Raw genomic sequence first — 16,995 nt, 5'->3', positions numbered from 1 at the left:
ATGCATGCATCACCATCACCCTCGCCATCACCCAGAACTAACCCGATAGCCCGACCCCTCCAAACTTGCAAGGATACAAAAAATAAATACCATCTGTGTATCCAATTAAAAAAAGAAAGTCTAGACACCGCTTCTCCCTTCTAGACTCTTCGCTTGCATATCTAGCCACGCACAGGATTGGTTACGCGCGACAAGGGTTGGGTTGCTGGTGCCAATCATGACCTCCAAAAAGGAGGGTTTGTGGTGACTTGAGCATTTCACCGCTCGACTTTCAATTTTACGTATATTCATAGTATGAGCTGTAAAATGTCGGCGCTGTTTCTGAGCGCCGGCTTTGCGAATTAGATAGATTGGGTTTGATACTGTCATTGAGGTCATCATGGATTTGAGTTATTAGTAACTAGCTGGGAATATCGCACCTTTCGGCGGTCGCTCGAGTGTCGAAGCTAAGTACTTCTACGTAAAGGTACCAGCATAGTATCGTAACCCCAAATGAAATTCTATTTTGAGACTCCTAAATCCAACTTTGAAGGCCCCGCCCAATCTATTAACTGTTATTCAACCAATTCATGCAACAACCTCACTAGCCTCAAGCTCCTTCTGCTCTTCCTTCGACGATACAATCGGCGTATTCGCGTGCAGATTGCCCAAAACATCCCTCAACTCCTTCAAGAACCTCGTCACCTCCTCTTCTGTGCCCACCGTAATCCTCAAACAACCCTCACATCCATACTCCTTGCCTCTAAATCTTACGACGACGCCCTTCTTCTCCGCCATGGCCTCATACGCAGCCAGCGCAACGGTATTATCCGGTTTCCCATCCTTATTCAGCATCTCAACAAGCAGGAAATTGGACGCTTGACCACCGAGGAAGCGTCCAACACCCGGAATCTGCGGCATTTCTTTTAACAGTCGATCACGCTGCTCAATGATCTTCGCACGATTCTCACGCATCACCATCAAATTCGCCGGCGCAAACGCCGCTTGAGCAATCACACTCGTCGGACTGGGAATGTTATACGGCGACTTCATACTATTAAACAACGTCGCAATCTCCGCACTCGCAAACGCCGTTCCCAGACGAATACCGGCAAGACCGAATGCTTTGCTGAGGGTCTGCATGACCACCAGGTTGGGCCACTCATTGACCCATTCCGCGAGACTCGAGCCCTCAGGCGCAAAGTCAATGTATGCTTCGTCCACGACCACGACGCCGTTCCACGTTGGGTGTTCGAGGACTTTTTGGATATCTTCTTTCGCTATTAGGTTCGCGGTGGGGTTGCCCGGTGAACAGATATATACAATCTTTATCCTCTCGTCGGCCGATAGCGCTGAGTTGATTTTGTCGGGTTGTAGCGAGAACCCATTCTCCACGTCAAGCGGCACTTTTACGACTCCGACATCGTTCACGTCAGCGCTGACGGCGTACATGCCATATGTCGGCGGGCAGGTGAGGATCTTATCCTGCCCAGGCACACAGAAACATCGCAACAGGGTGTCAATTGCCTCATCGGAGCCGACGCCGACGAACAAATTCTCAGGTGTGAGTTCTTTTTGGGTGTGGACTTTCGTGTTGCGGAGGTTGCAAATTAGTTGCTTCAGGTCGACTTGGTGACTACACCCCAATCCCCATTCTTTAGTAATTCATCGTGACGGTGAAGGAGGGTGACTCACGGATCAGGATACCGATTCAATCCCAGAAAATCAATTTGCGGCGCAGAACCGTCCTGGGCTGTACCTTCAATATTCCCATCTTTGTTCAGTAACAGACCCGGTCCGTAGGCATTTTCATTGGCGTCGAGTAGGATATTGGTCCCGTCATCTTTGTAATCACTGTAGAGGTAAAAAATTTAGCTTGGGCTATATCAACTTCCCCGCCATCGGAGCAAGATCGGAGGAGTTGCGACATACTCTCTGGCACATCGGTAAGGGTGCAATTTCAAAATATTTGGTCGCGCGCATTTCGACAGATTGAATGGTCTGTTTTGAGACGCCATTGTGATTGTTGTGAGGGATTGGTGTGAGATTGAGAAGAGGGAAGAGAGAAGATGAATGGAAACGAAATATTTGTTGGAGTCGGCGCGCGGTGGGGAACATTCCATGACATACCTGACTCATTTTCATACAAGAAGTACTGAGTCATAGGTTTCTAACTCGATGGCATTTTAAATTTTTTTATTTCTTGTACCTTAATGACAGGTTTTCATGAATATCTGTGTAGATGTAATATAGTCATGGTACAGCTTGCTGTACTTATCTAATCCTGTGTATATATACATAATCATAGGCCCGAGCCTACAATGCAATGAACGCCGTCGATGCTCTATCTTTTTTCATAAACAAAAGAAATTTCCTCAAAAGAAGGTGTTTTAATCACTTTTGGGCTTTTCTGTGACCTTCTCCGGTTCTTGTGTCGGTTTTTCGGGAGTTTCGGTCTTGGTAGAAGGCTCGGATTCATTCTGATTATTCTTCTTTGAATTGATGTGCTTCTTTCGCTTTTCGGCAACATATGTCCACGCCCTGCCGACACCTGCTGTGAGAGCACTTTTAATGGTCTGCATAGTCGCTGGCCATCGGATAGTCTTTGTAATCGTGTGTTGTAGCTCTTCCTTGAGGCTCCCATCAGCCGCAATACGTTGCTCAAAGGCTCCTCCTTGTCGTCGGTGGATGCGCTCAGGGTCCTCATCGCTTGTTTTCTGCATCATTTCAAGGAATTCTGATCGTGGTATCTGGTACCGGCTTTGATATTGAAAGTACAGCTTTTCTCGGAACGACTTGGGTAGTCGTCGTACCATGTTTCCTCGTTTCACTGGATCCATGTCCTGAGTCAACTTGACATTCGCCGACGGGTCATCGATCCAGTCTGACTGGGAGCAGCGAGGATCGTCGAAGTCGCAGTTTGGCAGATTCTCAATCAAAGGTGCATAGAGACGTCGAAAATAATCCATCTGACCCGTGACGATATTCCTGACTTTGTTAGGATCCTCCGCAGAAACAGTCATGCGAGGATCGCCCATATAACTGAGTCCAGCAATAGTGGTATATAGCTCTTGTTCAGTGAAATGATCAGGCAGCATGAGCAGGGCGACGCGCAATGCTGAAAGCAAATTGACTTGGTTCGCCACTCGAACTCGCGGATGATCGCGAAGAATCTTCACCGGTTTGTGTAGACGCCCAGCAAGGTACATGGTATCCCATTGACTAAGATCTCTACACAGGGTGTCAATGTTCACCACGCCGTACTTAATGAGCGTACCATTGACCGTCACGAAGGGGTTAAAGTAGACGCCAGCTCCCCATTTATCTTGCACCGCCGAAACTGCACCAGACCCAAGCGCACCGAGCGCAGAGTAGTGGTCGCGATGCTCTTGTAAGTTGAGAGAATGCCAGTGTTGTGTATGCGATACGCCGAATATAAAATCAATCATCTTTCCTTTTCCTTGTTGAACATTCCGGATCGCCTGCGGTGGTGCAGGGTGGCCAGGGTCCGATTCCGAGTTTGCCGCTGCTGTCTGCGTGAAAACTCCTGAGCCGTACGCGAACGCATATCTGATGGGAGCGCGGAATCTCCAAAGGATTTGTCGGAGAGCCTCTTTGAATTCTTCATTGATGACCATGTGCTGATTGACTCCAAAGTTTTTGGACGGCAGTTCCGAAAACTTCGAGATAGACAGGTCCGGATTGTCTTCCCAATCCGCCAGTTCTTTCTGCAGGAAAGCCGAGCTCGAGAAATTAGGCGATTTGCCTATAGACGTAGCGCTTCGAGGAGTAGGAAGCGATGGGTGTGTTCCGAAGTCATTGATTATATGTAGATTCGTGTGCGGTTTTTCGTAGGATGTGTGTAGACTTCGGGTACGTGCCCGGAAGGGATAGTGAGTTGAATAACTCGCATTGTATATCGAAACTGTTATTGATCTCGAGTACGTAGACGATTGTATAGGAAATGTGCGTCGCAATCGGACGGTCTTGGTCTGCGACGTGAATTGTTAGCGAAAGTCCTCGGTTAACAATGCGTGAAGCTTACCGAAAGTTGTCGCATGTTGAAAGTCGCAGAAACGAGCGTCGTGGAGGGAATGGAGAGTAGTATTAAACAGAACAATGCTAGATCATGATGTGACTAAGGATAAAGAATGAATTGTTGTAAAGTGTACTCCGTATAGATTGTCAATATTAAACATGAATGTTGTAAGTGTGTAGCTTAATGGTGTTGACGTAGGCGCAATTCCGTCTGGCCCCGGAAAATCGCCCGCTTCAAGCCAAGTCACGTGCAGACGTATTCGCCGGCGCGTTTAGCGGCCGAGAGCGCGCATCAACATAAACACTCTCAAACTTCACTATTTTGAACCTCAAGCGCGCCATTATCTATGTCCCTCGCACATTTATATACCTCCATCAACTGCGACATGTGTTAGGATACAAAAAAGCTTTTTCATCATCGACATGGAGACCTTCGCCGCTCGTCTCGCGAGCTTCGACTCTGTCGTGCCAGCCATCAACTCGAGAACGTCCAGTTCAAGAAACATTCAGCCTCAAAGATGGGTTTGGGAGTCGCCATCACCAGAGCAGGTGGGCTAGCTGAAACTCTTCGTATTATTTTAGCTGACAAATGGCAGCTGGCTCACGCAGGTTTCTACTTCCAACCATACGACACTAATCCTGACAACACGATGTGTTTCCTCTGCGGTCGAGCACTAGATGGCTGGGAAGAGGGAGATGACCCTGTGACAGAACATTTGAAGCATGCACCTGATTGTGGCTGGGCAATTATCATGGATATTCAGTCGAAAACTTCGAATCCCGCCGAAATTGTAGACCCTACCAGTTCCACGATTGTTGAGGCTCGCAGAGCAACATTTGGKGTCGGATGGCCGCACGAAGGAAAACGCGGCTGGGTCTGTCAATCGGAAAAGGTTTGACCAATTCACTGCAAATCTCTGTCTGTTTACTGATCGAGTTAGATGGTCGAGGCCGGGTGGTACTTCTGCCCTAATGAGGAAAGTCCAGACTTGGCTAGTTGCCCTTACTGCAAACTGTCCTTGGATGGGTGGGAAGAAGCAGACGACCCGTTGTAAGTAACGTGACTTCCTATATAATGTGCACTAACTAAGCTGAACAGTGAGGAACACCACCGCCGCTCATCGGATTGCTCCTTCTTTGTCTTCGCTCTACCCGCAAAACCAACCAAGAAGAATACTCGCGCCAAAAAACCTCGTGCTTCAAAGGCGTCGCGACTTTCGACACAGTCGGTAATGACCGCAGCCTCAGAGGCCCCGACAATTGATGACGATATGATGGATGTTAGCATCATGTCTCAGTCAACAGTCAAATCTCAATCAACTAAGAAAGCAAAGGCCACGAAAAAGACTACCAAATCACGCGCCAAGAAAACGAAGAAAGATGAACCTATGGAAGTCATTGAAGATGCGGAACCCGAGCCGGTTGAGGTACAGGCACCTGAGCCAGAGAAGCCTAAACGTGCTACGAGAGGGAAAAAACGAGCCAGCGAAGCGGTTGTACAGGAAATGTCTGCCATGACATTGACAGATCCTGTTGTAGATTTAGAACCATCACCCAAGAGGCGAGCTACGGAACTTCGTCGTAGCGTGTCTCAACAGCCTGAAGATGTACAGTCTTCTGTTTTAGAGGACGCTCCATTAGAAGTGGCTACTTCTCCTGTGATGCCCAAGAAAGGCCGCAAGGGAACTCAAAAAGCTGCATCAACCCGAACGCGAAAGGTATCAACAGCATCCTTATCTGGGAAGGCTGCGCAGAGCAGGATCCCAGATGATTCGGTACTTGAGGCAGCCATCGAAGCCGATCTAGCTCGCAATATGGAAGATACGGAACCTTTCGAGTTCCACTACAAAGACGAAGAGCGGGAAAGTGCACGATTCCGACAGCAATCAGTATCCACATCTATAAAGGCTCCATCGGAATCGCACTATGAGCGTGAAAAAACCCAGGACGCGCAAGAGGCACAAGGACCGGCTCCGGAAGACTCGATTATCGAGATTGTCCCGGAGCCGAAGCAGAAGAAACAACCAAAGCGAAAAGCTCCTGCAAAGAGATCAAAGAAGGAAAAAGTACCTGAACCTGAACCTGAACCCGAGCCCGAACCCGAGCCTGAGCCCGAGCCTGAACTTGAGCCTGAACCTGGAAATGAACAAGAAGTCGAGCACGAGCCTGAGCCGGAACTTGAACTAGAACCAGAGCCCGAGGGCGAGGAGACAATTGAGCTCGTAAAGTCGAAACCAAAGCGCACTTCACAGCCAAAGCGCAAGGTTCAGGAACAACCAGCTGAGGAGGAAGTCTCAAAGGCCATGATGGAAGTTGACCCTGTCGTACGGCAAAGCTCAGTCGTTGCTGTTGAAATCGACGTGCGGGACCGCCAGCTTGAAATAGACGAGACCATCGACAAACAGCCAACCAAAAAGCATGGCAAGAAAGCCACCAAAGGCAAAAAGCCGGCCGCTTCCAAGAGGAAGGAGAGTGACGTCGTCATGGATGATCAGCAGGCCGAGACTACTGAATCTCACGAGACTATTGCTGAAGCTCCAAAACCTCAACGGCGAGAGTCGAAACGCCGATCAAACCGTAAGTCGCAAGAGACTAAAGATGACTCTATGGTTATGGACGAGCAAGAAGATGCTGCACCCGTTTCAGCACAAGAGGATCTAGTCGAGCAGCCTGTCAAAGCAAAACGTGGACGGCCTACCAAAGAAGCCCAGGAGGCTTCTGTGATCATGGATGCGCGAGAAAACTCTGCACCCGCAGCACAAGAGGAACCAGTAGAACAACCCATCAAAGCGAAACGTGGTCGACCTACTAAAGAAGCCCAAGAGGTTTCTGAAGAAAAACCAGCGGTTGAAGCCAAGTCAAAGCGGGGACGGCCTTCGAAACAGCGATCTATTCAACCCGATGAACTATCAGAGCAGCCTAAGTACGAGCAACAGACTAAGAAGGCCCAGGTGCCTGCTAAGAACACTCAAAGGTATAGTGACTTGCCGAAAGACAAGCATCGTGCACAAAGCTTTATCGAGTCTGTTATAAATTCCTCACCTCAGCGCCCGTCGCCCAACAATACGCATTCCACAGCACAAGAAAGAACGCCATCTCCATCACCGCAAGCATCCGACGCTGAGAATCAACCACCATCCACACGACCGCGATCAGCCAGACCCCCTATTCTCTCTCCGTCGAAACCMCCTGCCTCTCGTATCCTAGCAGCCACTACACCGTCTCCGTCTAAGCGTCAAGAGGGATACTTGACGTCGACCCGGACGTGGGAGCCGATGGACATTGAAGAGCTTCTAAGGAGTTTCGGTGACTTAGAAAACCGTGACTTTACTCTCAATCAAGGCAACCTCAAAGAAATTCTGACGAGCCCTGAGAAAAAGATGACGGTCGAGGAATGGATATACTTTAATGCCAAAAGCGGCGAGGAGCGACTCCGACGGGAATGCGAACGACTGATAAGTATTTTCGAACGTGAAGGCGGCCGAGCTATGAGGGCGCTGGAGGGTATTGAATGCATTGAGTGATGACGTCGCTGTGATTTAGCATTAATGGCGTTGGCGGGATTATTGACGGAGTCTCCTTGGATATATGTATGGAGTTGTTCGACTGGTTGCAATTAGTTGTACACAAACCTAACTCCTTTTGAATGTAAACAACCTAACGCCATGGGTATCCTAAACTTTTAACAAACACGTAATCGCCGGCACAAGTAGTCTACGCAATAATCCCCAATCTCCCCTCCCAATCATCCTCCTCCTGCTTCACAGCCCTCCTCTTCTCCCTTCTCTTCGCTCTCCTTTCCTCTCTCTCCTTCGCATCCTGCTCCTCGATGTCTTTGATTCTCGCGCCAAGATCCAGATTAAAAGCCCTCTTATCCTCCTTCTCCTTCTCCCGTTTCTTGTGCGCCAACCACCTCAACCTCATCCTCACATCCTCCACACTCGCTCTCTTCACCTCCCCACTCTCCCCTATCGCAATCAAATGCTGCTTACTATTGAGATGCTCCACAAGCTGTATATTATCCTTAAACGTCAAATCGCAATCTGAACAATAAAATCCCGCTCCTCTTCCCCTTTTACCCACAGCCGCACCGGCAGGGACCATGGTGGTTTTGCCCACCATACTCGCGACATCGAGCCTCGACACGCGCGAAGAGGTTGCTTCCAAGGTGCTAAAGTCGACAGGCGCGTGCCATTTTTTGCCGGCGAGCTTGGCTTCGTACCGCGCTTTGGATTCGGCTTTGGAGGCTGCTTCGCGGTCGGCGGCGCGCTGGGCGTATTCTTCGCGATTCCAGGTTTTGCGGAAGTCGGTGTCGGAGGAGGCGGTGCCGTAGGCGGAGCGTTTGTCTGCCATTTTGCTTTTTGCTTTTTGTTTTCTTTTCCCGATCTGTTTGATTCTACCGCTTATTTTTTTTTTTAGAGGACCGTCAAGTCAGGTAGCTGTGAATAGGTGGTTGTCGTTATGGTGGTGATGTTGAAGAAAGTTGTGGCGGGTGGAGAAGCTTTATCTTTTATCGCCGTTTTCAGGCATCCTCAGGCATCTCAACGAACAACGACGCATAACTAATAACCATGATACCGATCAACGTATTGAAAAGGTCTTCGATCCCATGAATCATTCGTACAGGCTCACCTTGCTTTATCTGTCGCTGAGATATACTTACTGCATAAACAAGCTTCTATCTCCAAAATCAGCCATTGCTTTTTGAGACTAACGCCAACCAATCTAGATCCACATCACAGCCTCACCTCAGAACTCAGACCTCAAGGAATGAGCCCCAAGGACTAATAAATCACAGCCTAACTCAATCTACTAGCTTGAATGCTATTGCCTATTGCATATAAATAAATACAGCCGGCACTTTTCAATTGAACATGTTAGTCGAATTGAATATCAACAGCGACAACGGCGCTAGAACACAGGCAGCAGCAATACTCGAGAGGTGAAAACAACAGCAATAGTCAACCTCAGACCTAGCAACGTCCTCATTCCATCCCAGTCTCAATCGTACAAAAAACACACCAAAATGACCACAACCACAAATCTAACATCCCTCCCCACCGAACTCCACATGCACATATCCTCCTACCTCTCCTACCCAGACGCGCTCGCCCTCAAACATACCAACCGCCACTTCTATGCCGTCGTATACACTGGCGTCCACTCCAAGATTGACTGGCTGCTCTGGCGATTTGAGCATAAACTCGAGTGTCCGCGCAACGAGGATTGCTCGTTGAGGACGGATGCGTCGTTTTGTAGGAGCAAGACTGTGAGAAAGATTATGGAAAGGAGAAGGAGGCATCTCGAGTGTAAATCTGGTGGGAAGGGGTGTCTTGTGGTGGATGGGAAGAGTTGTAAGAGGAAAGAGATTATGCCCCGGTGGGTGTTGAGGGGGATCAGGGATGAAGGTTTGTATCCTGACAGTCTGCATTCTGAATCAAACGGCTGACGATGGTTTAGTACTGATATATGGGTTCTTGCTTCTGTTTTGGATGGCTATTTGGCAGGTGGTTAGGATGTATGTGAGATCTGACTGGAATAGTTTCGTGCTGGCTGACCTCAGGGCAGGTCGATCCTTGGTCGAAAATCCGAATTACTAGCAGCAATATTGAGACTCCAATCATGATGGAGCAGTCCAGCATGGTCTCTCAGTCGAGGGCATATGCAGCAGCCTTTGTCCAAAAGTCTACATTCGCCCAATGAAGGACTTTTACATATATGGGTTATATCCGACCATATATGGAAGACATTACGGAGTCCATCCCTACCTAATCTTACGAAGTTCTACCAGCACATCAGGAAATCAGGGCATAATTTAATGCATTAAGATATATGCAGCCGCACGCCAGAGTCTGAATGGCTACATCATTTATAATAATAAACAAGAAAATAAATTGACGGGTTTTAGAGAGGGTTATGTCCGTGCCGCGCAAGATCTTTACCGTAGCCCTTAAATATCAGCGTCTCGTCAACATCAAATCCCTTGTTTTGCATACACCAAAATTGTCGATGAGTGGACGGAGTTTGTGGAGGTTGTGATATGCCCGGCACTAAGGTGAGATGTGTTATCTCCGATCAGTTCCATTGTATGTAGATATCATGGGTACGTCGTGGTAACAGGTATATAAGTGTTCTCGGAATCCAAGTGTCTTGATTCTTTTTCATCTCTCACTCAATTTCTACTGCAAGCCAAGCTCCTTCAGAATATCTGATATCACAACATGGCCAACAGAATTCTCCTCCAAAATGGTACTGTTCTATCTCACGATGGTGATAAAGTCGTTGTTCTCAAGAACCACGATGTTCTCATCGTCGGAAACACAATCCATCATATCGGGCAGGGCCTCGAACTTACAGGGGAGAGCAGGGTAATAGACTGCACCGACAAGATCATATCCCCCGGGTTCATTGATACGCACCACCATATGTGGCAGACTCAAGTATGACCTCTAGAGACTTTCAGGAGCTAAATGAGTTGACAAGCATAGTTGAAAGGAAGACACAGTGACGAGAGTTTTATGGATTACATGGTCTCAGGTACCTTTTTATCTTCTTATCCGTAAAACAACCGTTCAACCGTTCAATGTTAATGAGTACAGGGAACGTCCAATCCTATAACTACTCACCCGAAGACATATTCTGGGGTCAACTAGCAGGCTGTCTCCAAAGCATCAATGCAGGTGTAACCACAGTCGTTGACCATGCACACATGACTTATTCCCCTGACCATGGTACTCCCCTTCTCTTCTCTTGAGTTTTATACTTATCATACTTACATGAAGGCAGCAACCGAAGCCATCCGCGCGACCACATCTTCCGGTCTGCGCTCAATCTTCTGCTACAGCTCCATCTGGCGTATCAAAAGCTGGTCCTCGGCAGTCGAGTACGACGACACTTTAATTCCGGACTGGTGGTATGATACACTCGCCTCACTCGCCAAATCCACGCCGTACGGTGACGGGCGTGTCACTTTGGGCTTGGGATTTGATCAATTTCAGCTTCCCAAGGAACAAGTTATACGACTCTGGGAGAAAGCCCGCGAGCTAGGCGTAAAATTGATGACGACTCATTTTCTCGCTCATTCAATGAAAAGTATGTCCTCAACCACCTACATCCATAAAATAGGAGAACTGATAATGGCAAAGACTCCGTCAACCTCCTCTCCGAATATGGCCTCTTGGACGCATCAATCCTCTTCTCGCATGCCAACGGCATCTCTGAATCCGACGCCGCTCTCTTGACTTCAAAAGGGGCACACATCTCCGCCACACCCGAGACAGAAATGCAAATGATTCTCGGCGAAAGCGTCGCTTTCAGGAACGACCTCAAATCGCATGCATCGATTGGAGTGGATTGTCATTCCAACAATTCAAGTGATCTCCTCACGCAACTCAGGATGGGCATGCAGTCCGCCCGAGCCGCGGAGAACAGTCAAGCCATGGCCGAGGGGAAGTATCCTAGCATCAAAATCAAAGTCGAAGAGGCGTTTAACCTTGGCACAATCCAGGGCGCGAAGGCGATTAATATGCAGGATCAGATTGGGAGTATTGAGGTCGGTAAACGGGCTGATATAGTTGTTTTTGATGCTTCATCGCCGGGGATGGTGTGTGCGGCTGAGGAGGATGCTGTTGCGGCGGTGGTGATGCATGCTGGCGTTAGCGATATTCAGACGGTGATTGTGGATGGGGTGGTTAGGAAAGAAGGGGGTCAACTAGTTGATATCAGAATCTTAGATAGTCTAAGTAGTATTGAAAGGAACGCTGAAATGACATGGAAAGAAGTAAGAGGCAGGTTGCTGGAGAGTCGAGAGAGAATACAGAAGAGAGGGCAGGGCCAGGATAGGCAAGCGGCGCTGCAATTTTTGTACAAGACTTTTGGATGATCACTACTAAATGTAAGGATTTTGATAAGAGGGGAAAATACTGAGAAGAGAATAATTATTTGATTGGATGATATCGCGTTGCACAGCACAATAGCCATGTAGCCGCCGCAGCGCCGCATCTTGTCTGCCTTCCTCTCTGCCCCTCTCTGCCTTGCTCTGCCTTTCTTTATCTAGAAACTCACGGTGATCTGATGACTTGACCAAGTATCCTCAAATTCAAGACGACAATTAGATTCATGAACAGGACAAAGTGAAAGAAAATCGCAAAGATGAAAGTTGACTGTGCTTGGCTTCTGCTGTTGATAGCAGGACTTCACAGGGCAATCGCGACAGGTACAACATCCCAAATCTCTATACATCTCGATATTAAACCTAGCCTCGCAGAATTTACCTACGATCCCCCCATTATCGAGACCGACGAGGAAAGCCATATCTTAAACAATTACAACGGCTGGATCAACCCCGAGGATCTAGCTCCCATGCCACAATGCATAGCCCAGCAGGACCATTCCACCTGGCTGGCAGCCATGACAGCATGCACTAGCAAACAGTGCACCTATAGTTTTGCCTTCATCTGTATCCATCACCAATGGCTGACTGAACTCAGCTGTCTCAGTACCGAGTTCTCCCCGGATCTGCTGGAAGCTTATCTGCCATACTGTAGTAGATCGGTGCTTAGCAAAGCGCAGCTGTACGCGTGGATTTGGAATGTGACGAGCCGGACGTGGCTTGTTGATGTTGGTGATGCGAATGAGTTGCAAAATTTGTCACCGGCTTCTCTGGTGGAGGGTTATGCGGATCTTGACGTGGTTCATTATGCGCCGACGTGTTTGACCGAGTCCGTCGCTACTCAGTCAAAAGAGGCGTATGAGCATGTAATGGCGTCGTGTATGTTCACCGGCTCGACTCAAAATACGGGGAATGACGATCCTTCTTGGGAGTACAATGAATCACAACAGTCTATGATCCCTCTGGGCTTTGAGACCGTTGGATATGATCTGACCGGACATGATATTCACGATGGCAGTTACTTTGATAAAGACTGCTTTTGCAGCTTCTTTGCTATAGACCCAGATGACGAACCATGTTCGAGGTCTCACCAATTAGACTTGACAAGAGAGCGACTGTGGATTAATGCGACCTGCGGATCCTCATCCTTGACCAAAAACTGGACAGACACAATCCAAACAACAGACTTTGGATATATTCCTCTCAAAAACTGGCAGTGGCCTTCGTGTGTGACGGACATGCCGCAGCAACTGACTTCGCTTCCTGGCCACTGTGCAGCCGAAGCCTGTGAGCTCGACGCAGATGGATATTGCAGCAAGATCCAGCCGGCAGTTCAGAGGGCTTGCTTCTGCCACAACATCAGCTACGATTCCTGCGGAGGTTTGTGTCATGTATTTGAGACCCGAATCGAGTATGTCAAGTGGCTGCACGATATCTGTGGTGATGTGGAGGACTGGCATGGTCTGCCTAATGATTGGCGTCTATTAGCTGCTCCTACTTCTCGGGACATCATTCCGTGGAGATGGACTGTCGAGTCATCCGAAACAAAGGGAGACTGTCCTTCAAATGGATGGAATCTTGGAAGTCTTGCTCTAGTCAACTGTGCTACATTATTTGCAGTAATGCACAACCATAGATATGGCTTACGTCGTCTTGCGCACCGCTGGCAACCGCGCTCTTGGTATTCCAGGGGTCTTTCAATCGCTGTATGCCAAATAATTGCAAACTATATCAACGCCCTTGGAGTCCAAGCAACTCGTGGCTACGAAGACGCACCCGTGACTCAACTAATGCTCCTCTGGAGTACAGTGCCTCGACTGCTTTCCTGGTTCTTGATTCTGTTTCTTGGTGCACAACCATTTGAGGCGATAAATTTGTCTGCTGTTGGGGCTTGTTTATTTGCTGAATTCATTCTCCAGGGTTTCTCATCCTATTATATGATCACGACCGTGAAATATGGCATAGAACACAGGTTCTACTTTGGAGGAGGTTTGGAAAATGCGGAAAGAGTCTGGATCGCCAGAATGATGTATCATGGAGCACTTATGTGGCTTGTGATTGTGGGCATGGTGCTCGCTCTGTTAGTGAGGGCTACACAGAGAATGAATCGAATGACCGGGATTCCTAGCCTTGAATCACCAGCCGCCAAACCGCAGAGAGATGGAAAGGGCATATCAACGTTTGCAGAGGGAATTATGGCCCAGGTTCGGGAGCGTTACACACGATTCGGGGAAAAGGCGATCCATTTTTGCATAATCGAGTGTATGGACCCAGGAGAAATTCTATCGATAAGAAACAATAGATCGACGTATGGCACCTTTTCGTCCACAAGTCAGAATCGCTGGGCTTCGCATCAGACCTCTATTGGACTGTATGCGGCTTTGACTCTCGGCATGGGTCTGCTCTGGCTTGCGCAGTGGTTGTTTTGGAGTGGGTTTGTCATTCTCAGTTCCGAAGAGTATGTGTTATATACGAGTTTAAAGCTATTTGATGCTAACTGGGCTAGATACTGTCCTCCTTATCTTGGGCCGCTCACGGCTGTTTGGATTATCTTTTCGTTGGCGGCGACTGTTTTTGGAATCCCTTGAGAAGAATGTCGTGGATTAGGAATGAGCTTCCCTGACCAATTGGTGTATCTCATGTGGAATTTCTGCTAAATGAGATTACATTGAACAAGGAGAGTCAGGCGGAGTTAGGGCTAGACGGTTGTAACTCTATCCACCACCACCATCCTTTTCGATGATACATCCAGATCGTTCATAATTTCATGCCACGTATATAACTGAGACTGCAAATTTATACAAATTTGTAAATTCCTGCAAATCGAATGTTTTCCAAATTACCCGTTTAGGCAATTTTCCGGAGAACAGGTCCTGCTGCCAAGAGCTACGTCATGGCGACTTCATCTGTCAGATACATCATCTTTCCTGCACCAAAAAGCTGTCTGTCCTACCAGTCGGGTCAGTTACTCGATCGGAACAACTGTTCTATCCTTGCTGTTAGTATCCTCAGGGATCAGTGATCGCTACGTCATGTGGACCTTGGTACCTCGCTGGAAGAATATAAGACTATCCTCTCCTACTTGATTCTCTAGTCTCAATCACATACATTCCAAACAAAGCAATAAACATGGCTTCGTCACAGATCTCCACCAGCTCCGGCAACAAGCCCGCCGACCCCTACAAGGAAAAGAATTACGATCTCCATGCCCCGGTGCAAGAGAAGATAGAGGATCTGGTCAAGTTCATCAAGGACATCAAATACGGCATGCTCACGACCAAGGCCTCGGACAGCGAGCTGCTCTCTTCGCGCGCCATGGCACTGGCCGGGACTGTATGCCACCATTCCCTTCTCTTTTTCATATCGGAAGACATGATCTAATTGACCAAAGGAAAACGGCGGCGTCGACCTAATCTTCCACACGAACCTCTTCTCCGGCAAAACTTTGGACCTCACCGTCCACCCCACAGAGACAAGCATGTCCTTCCTCGACGTCGTATCGGGCGGCTGGGCCTCCATCTCGGGAACCGCATCTGTGCTATCTGGCAAAGATGCCGTTGAGAAATTCTATTCTCCCGCGCTCAAGGCCTGGCTAGGCGATTTGGGCGATGGGGTGCATGATGGTGGGCCGGGAGATCCACGAATTGGTGTTATTAGAGTCGAGTCCAAGTGGGCGGTGCACGTTACGCCGCGCAAGGGCATGATTGGGAGAGCTGTGGAGATTGGGAAGGCGGTTACGACGGGAGATGTGCCGCCGATTAACAAGATTCGTGAGATCAGTACCGAGGAGTTGGCTGAATGTGAGTATGGACCAAGATTAGCTTGAGAAATTGCTAACTGTTTTAGGGCGCCGCACTCACCCCGAGTAATCGAGCGGATTTGATAGAATGATAATAGTATGATTTTAATAATATTCATTTCACACTGCAATAGTCGTCAAGGGTATCTCCAATTAATCCAAAGCTAACGCCATCCAAAACCTCCACACGTAAGAATAATCAACGAGATCAAACCAACCGAATAGGAAACCGCGCAGGAACACGCCCATCATGTAACAACATAGCGACATTCTTCTGCGGCGTCGCTTGCAACTTCCTAAACGCCTCTCGAATATGTCTCGGCTCAATCGGCGTCCTCCCTTCTTCCGGAGGATCAAACAGTCCCGTCTCACGTTTCCTCTTCTTCGGATTATCGCCTGCATCAGAATCCGCCCCTCCTCTACCTTTCTTTTCACGATCTTCGCGCTCTTTCACTTTGAGCGCTTCCTCGGTTAGCGTTTGCACAATCTCAAACGTCAAGAACCCCAAAATATCGACAATATCATCATTAGGTTTCGACTCAGTCACAATTCCGAATCCAGCCCATTCACGGAATCGTTTACCCTTCCGAAATGTAAAAGACGCCTGTCGACAGTCCGACCAGAACACATATTCCTCTCTCGTCATATTCTTCGTCCGTTCGTCGGCGGTTGCGAGACGTTGTAGCGTAGCATAATTCTGTTCTTCCTCTTCTTCGTCCTCCTCATCCTCTCGCTCCGGTGCTTGCACGGAATAAAAACTGTTAATGTCCCACGGTAACCCGACTTTGGCACGTTTATTTTTCGGTTTTGCGGCCATATCCTGGGGGCCAGCTACACCAGCGCCCGCGAGCGGATCGTCGCCAGCCGCGAAATCGGCGGCATCTGCACCGGCCTTGTCATCCGAGTCCTTGACGTTTTTGCGGACGTCTTTCCACGATAAGAAAGTTCTGAGGCGGCTGACTTTGGCTTTGTCGTGTCGGATTAGAAAGATCAGGTCGTCGGTTGATATTGATCGGTTTCCGCGGCGGGTTGCCAGGGCGGTGCTGCGAGTGAGCATTTCAACGACTTGTTGGCGGACGATTTCTTCGATAAGGGTAGTTGTTTCTTGAGATGGCTCGGCGGTTTCTCCAGAGACGAACATCATCTGTATCATACTTAGTAACGTCTCGAGATGTGAAGGCGCTGCTGTGCGTAGAGACTAGGGCTTACCTGCTGGATCTCCTGCCGGTACTTGGGAGCACGTTCTCCGGCCATATTGATAGTAATCTGTTATATAAACTATATCGCC

The 16,995-nt window shown here is 48.5% G+C and overlaps 8 protein-coding genes across 8 annotated transcripts; 3 read left to right on the top strand and 5 right to left on the bottom strand.

The window, feature by feature from the left end:
* Positions 1-567: 567 nt before the first annotated feature.
* BHQ10_003841 (uncharacterized protein) lies at positions 568-1,997 on the bottom strand (the record flags this gene model as incomplete). The annotated part of the gene is made up of 3 exons (XM_040876142.1): positions 568-1,615; positions 1,675-1,833; positions 1,912-1,997. The coding sequence occupies 3 exons, from the start codon at positions 1,995-1,997 to the stop codon at positions 568-570; spliced, it is 1,293 nt and encodes a 430-aa protein (XP_040732345.1).
* Positions 1,998-2,369: 372 nt separating this feature from the next.
* BHQ10_003840 (uncharacterized protein) lies at positions 2,370-4,039 on the bottom strand (the record flags this gene model as incomplete). Its single annotated transcript, XM_040876141.1, has 2 exons — positions 2,370-3,971; positions 4,025-4,039. 2 exons carry the CDS (start codon positions 4,037-4,039, stop codon positions 2,370-2,372), a joined length of 1,617 nt encoding a protein of 538 aa, XP_040732344.1.
* A 401-nt stretch (positions 4,040-4,440) lies between these two features.
* BHQ10_003839 (uncharacterized protein) lies at positions 4,441-7,541 on the top strand (the record flags this gene model as incomplete). Its single annotated transcript, XM_040876139.1, has 4 exons — positions 4,441-4,566; positions 4,614-4,910; positions 4,959-5,068; positions 5,117-7,541. The coding sequence occupies 4 exons, from the start codon at positions 4,441-4,443 to the stop codon at positions 7,539-7,541; spliced, it is 2,958 nt and encodes a 985-aa protein (XP_040732343.1).
* Positions 7,542-7,731: 190 nt separating this feature from the next.
* Positions 7,732-8,370, bottom strand: BHQ10_003838 (uncharacterized protein; the record flags this gene model as incomplete). The annotated part of the gene is made up of 2 exons (XM_040876138.1): positions 7,732-8,028; positions 8,101-8,370. 2 exons carry the CDS (start codon positions 8,368-8,370, stop codon positions 7,732-7,734), a joined length of 567 nt encoding a protein of 188 aa, XP_040732342.1.
* Positions 8,371-9,061: 691 nt separating this feature from the next.
* Positions 9,062-9,448, bottom strand: BHQ10_003837 (uncharacterized protein; the record flags this gene model as incomplete). Its single annotated transcript, XM_040876137.1, has 1 exon — positions 9,062-9,448. One exon carries the CDS (start codon positions 9,446-9,448, stop codon positions 9,062-9,064), a length of 387 nt encoding a protein of 128 aa, XP_040732341.1.
* Positions 9,449-10,238: 790 nt separating this feature from the next.
* BHQ10_003836 (uncharacterized protein) lies at positions 10,239-14,496 on the top strand (the record flags this gene model as incomplete). Its single annotated transcript, XM_040876136.1, has 8 exons — positions 10,239-10,457; positions 10,506-10,554; positions 10,617-10,748; positions 10,804-11,109; positions 11,163-11,759; positions 12,284-13,988; positions 14,037-14,366; positions 14,415-14,496. 8 exons carry the CDS (start codon positions 10,239-10,241, stop codon positions 14,494-14,496), a joined length of 3,420 nt encoding a protein of 1,139 aa, XP_040732340.1.
* Positions 14,497-15,037: 541 nt separating this feature from the next.
* BHQ10_003835 (uncharacterized protein) lies at positions 15,038-15,777 on the top strand (the record flags this gene model as incomplete). The annotated part of the gene is made up of 3 exons (XM_040876135.1): positions 15,038-15,241; positions 15,300-15,708; positions 15,755-15,777. The coding sequence occupies 3 exons, from the start codon at positions 15,038-15,040 to the stop codon at positions 15,775-15,777; spliced, it is 636 nt and encodes a 211-aa protein (XP_040732339.1).
* A 138-nt stretch (positions 15,778-15,915) lies between these two features.
* On the bottom strand, positions 15,916-16,961 carry BHQ10_003834 (uncharacterized protein; the record flags this gene model as incomplete). The annotated part of the gene is made up of 2 exons (XM_040876134.1): positions 15,916-16,851; positions 16,917-16,961. 2 exons carry the CDS (start codon positions 16,959-16,961, stop codon positions 15,916-15,918), a joined length of 981 nt encoding a protein of 326 aa, XP_040732338.1.
* Positions 16,962-16,995: the final 34 nt, after the last annotated feature.

This window comes from Talaromyces amestolkiae (assembly GCF_001896365.1).
Source record: "Talaromyces amestolkiae strain CIB chromosome Unknown scaffold6.1, whole genome shotgun sequence".
Classification (NCBI taxonomy): Eukaryota; Fungi; Ascomycota; class Eurotiomycetes; order Eurotiales; family Trichocomaceae; genus Talaromyces; species Talaromyces amestolkiae.
This window is presented reverse-complemented; position numbering and strand designations above follow the sequence as displayed.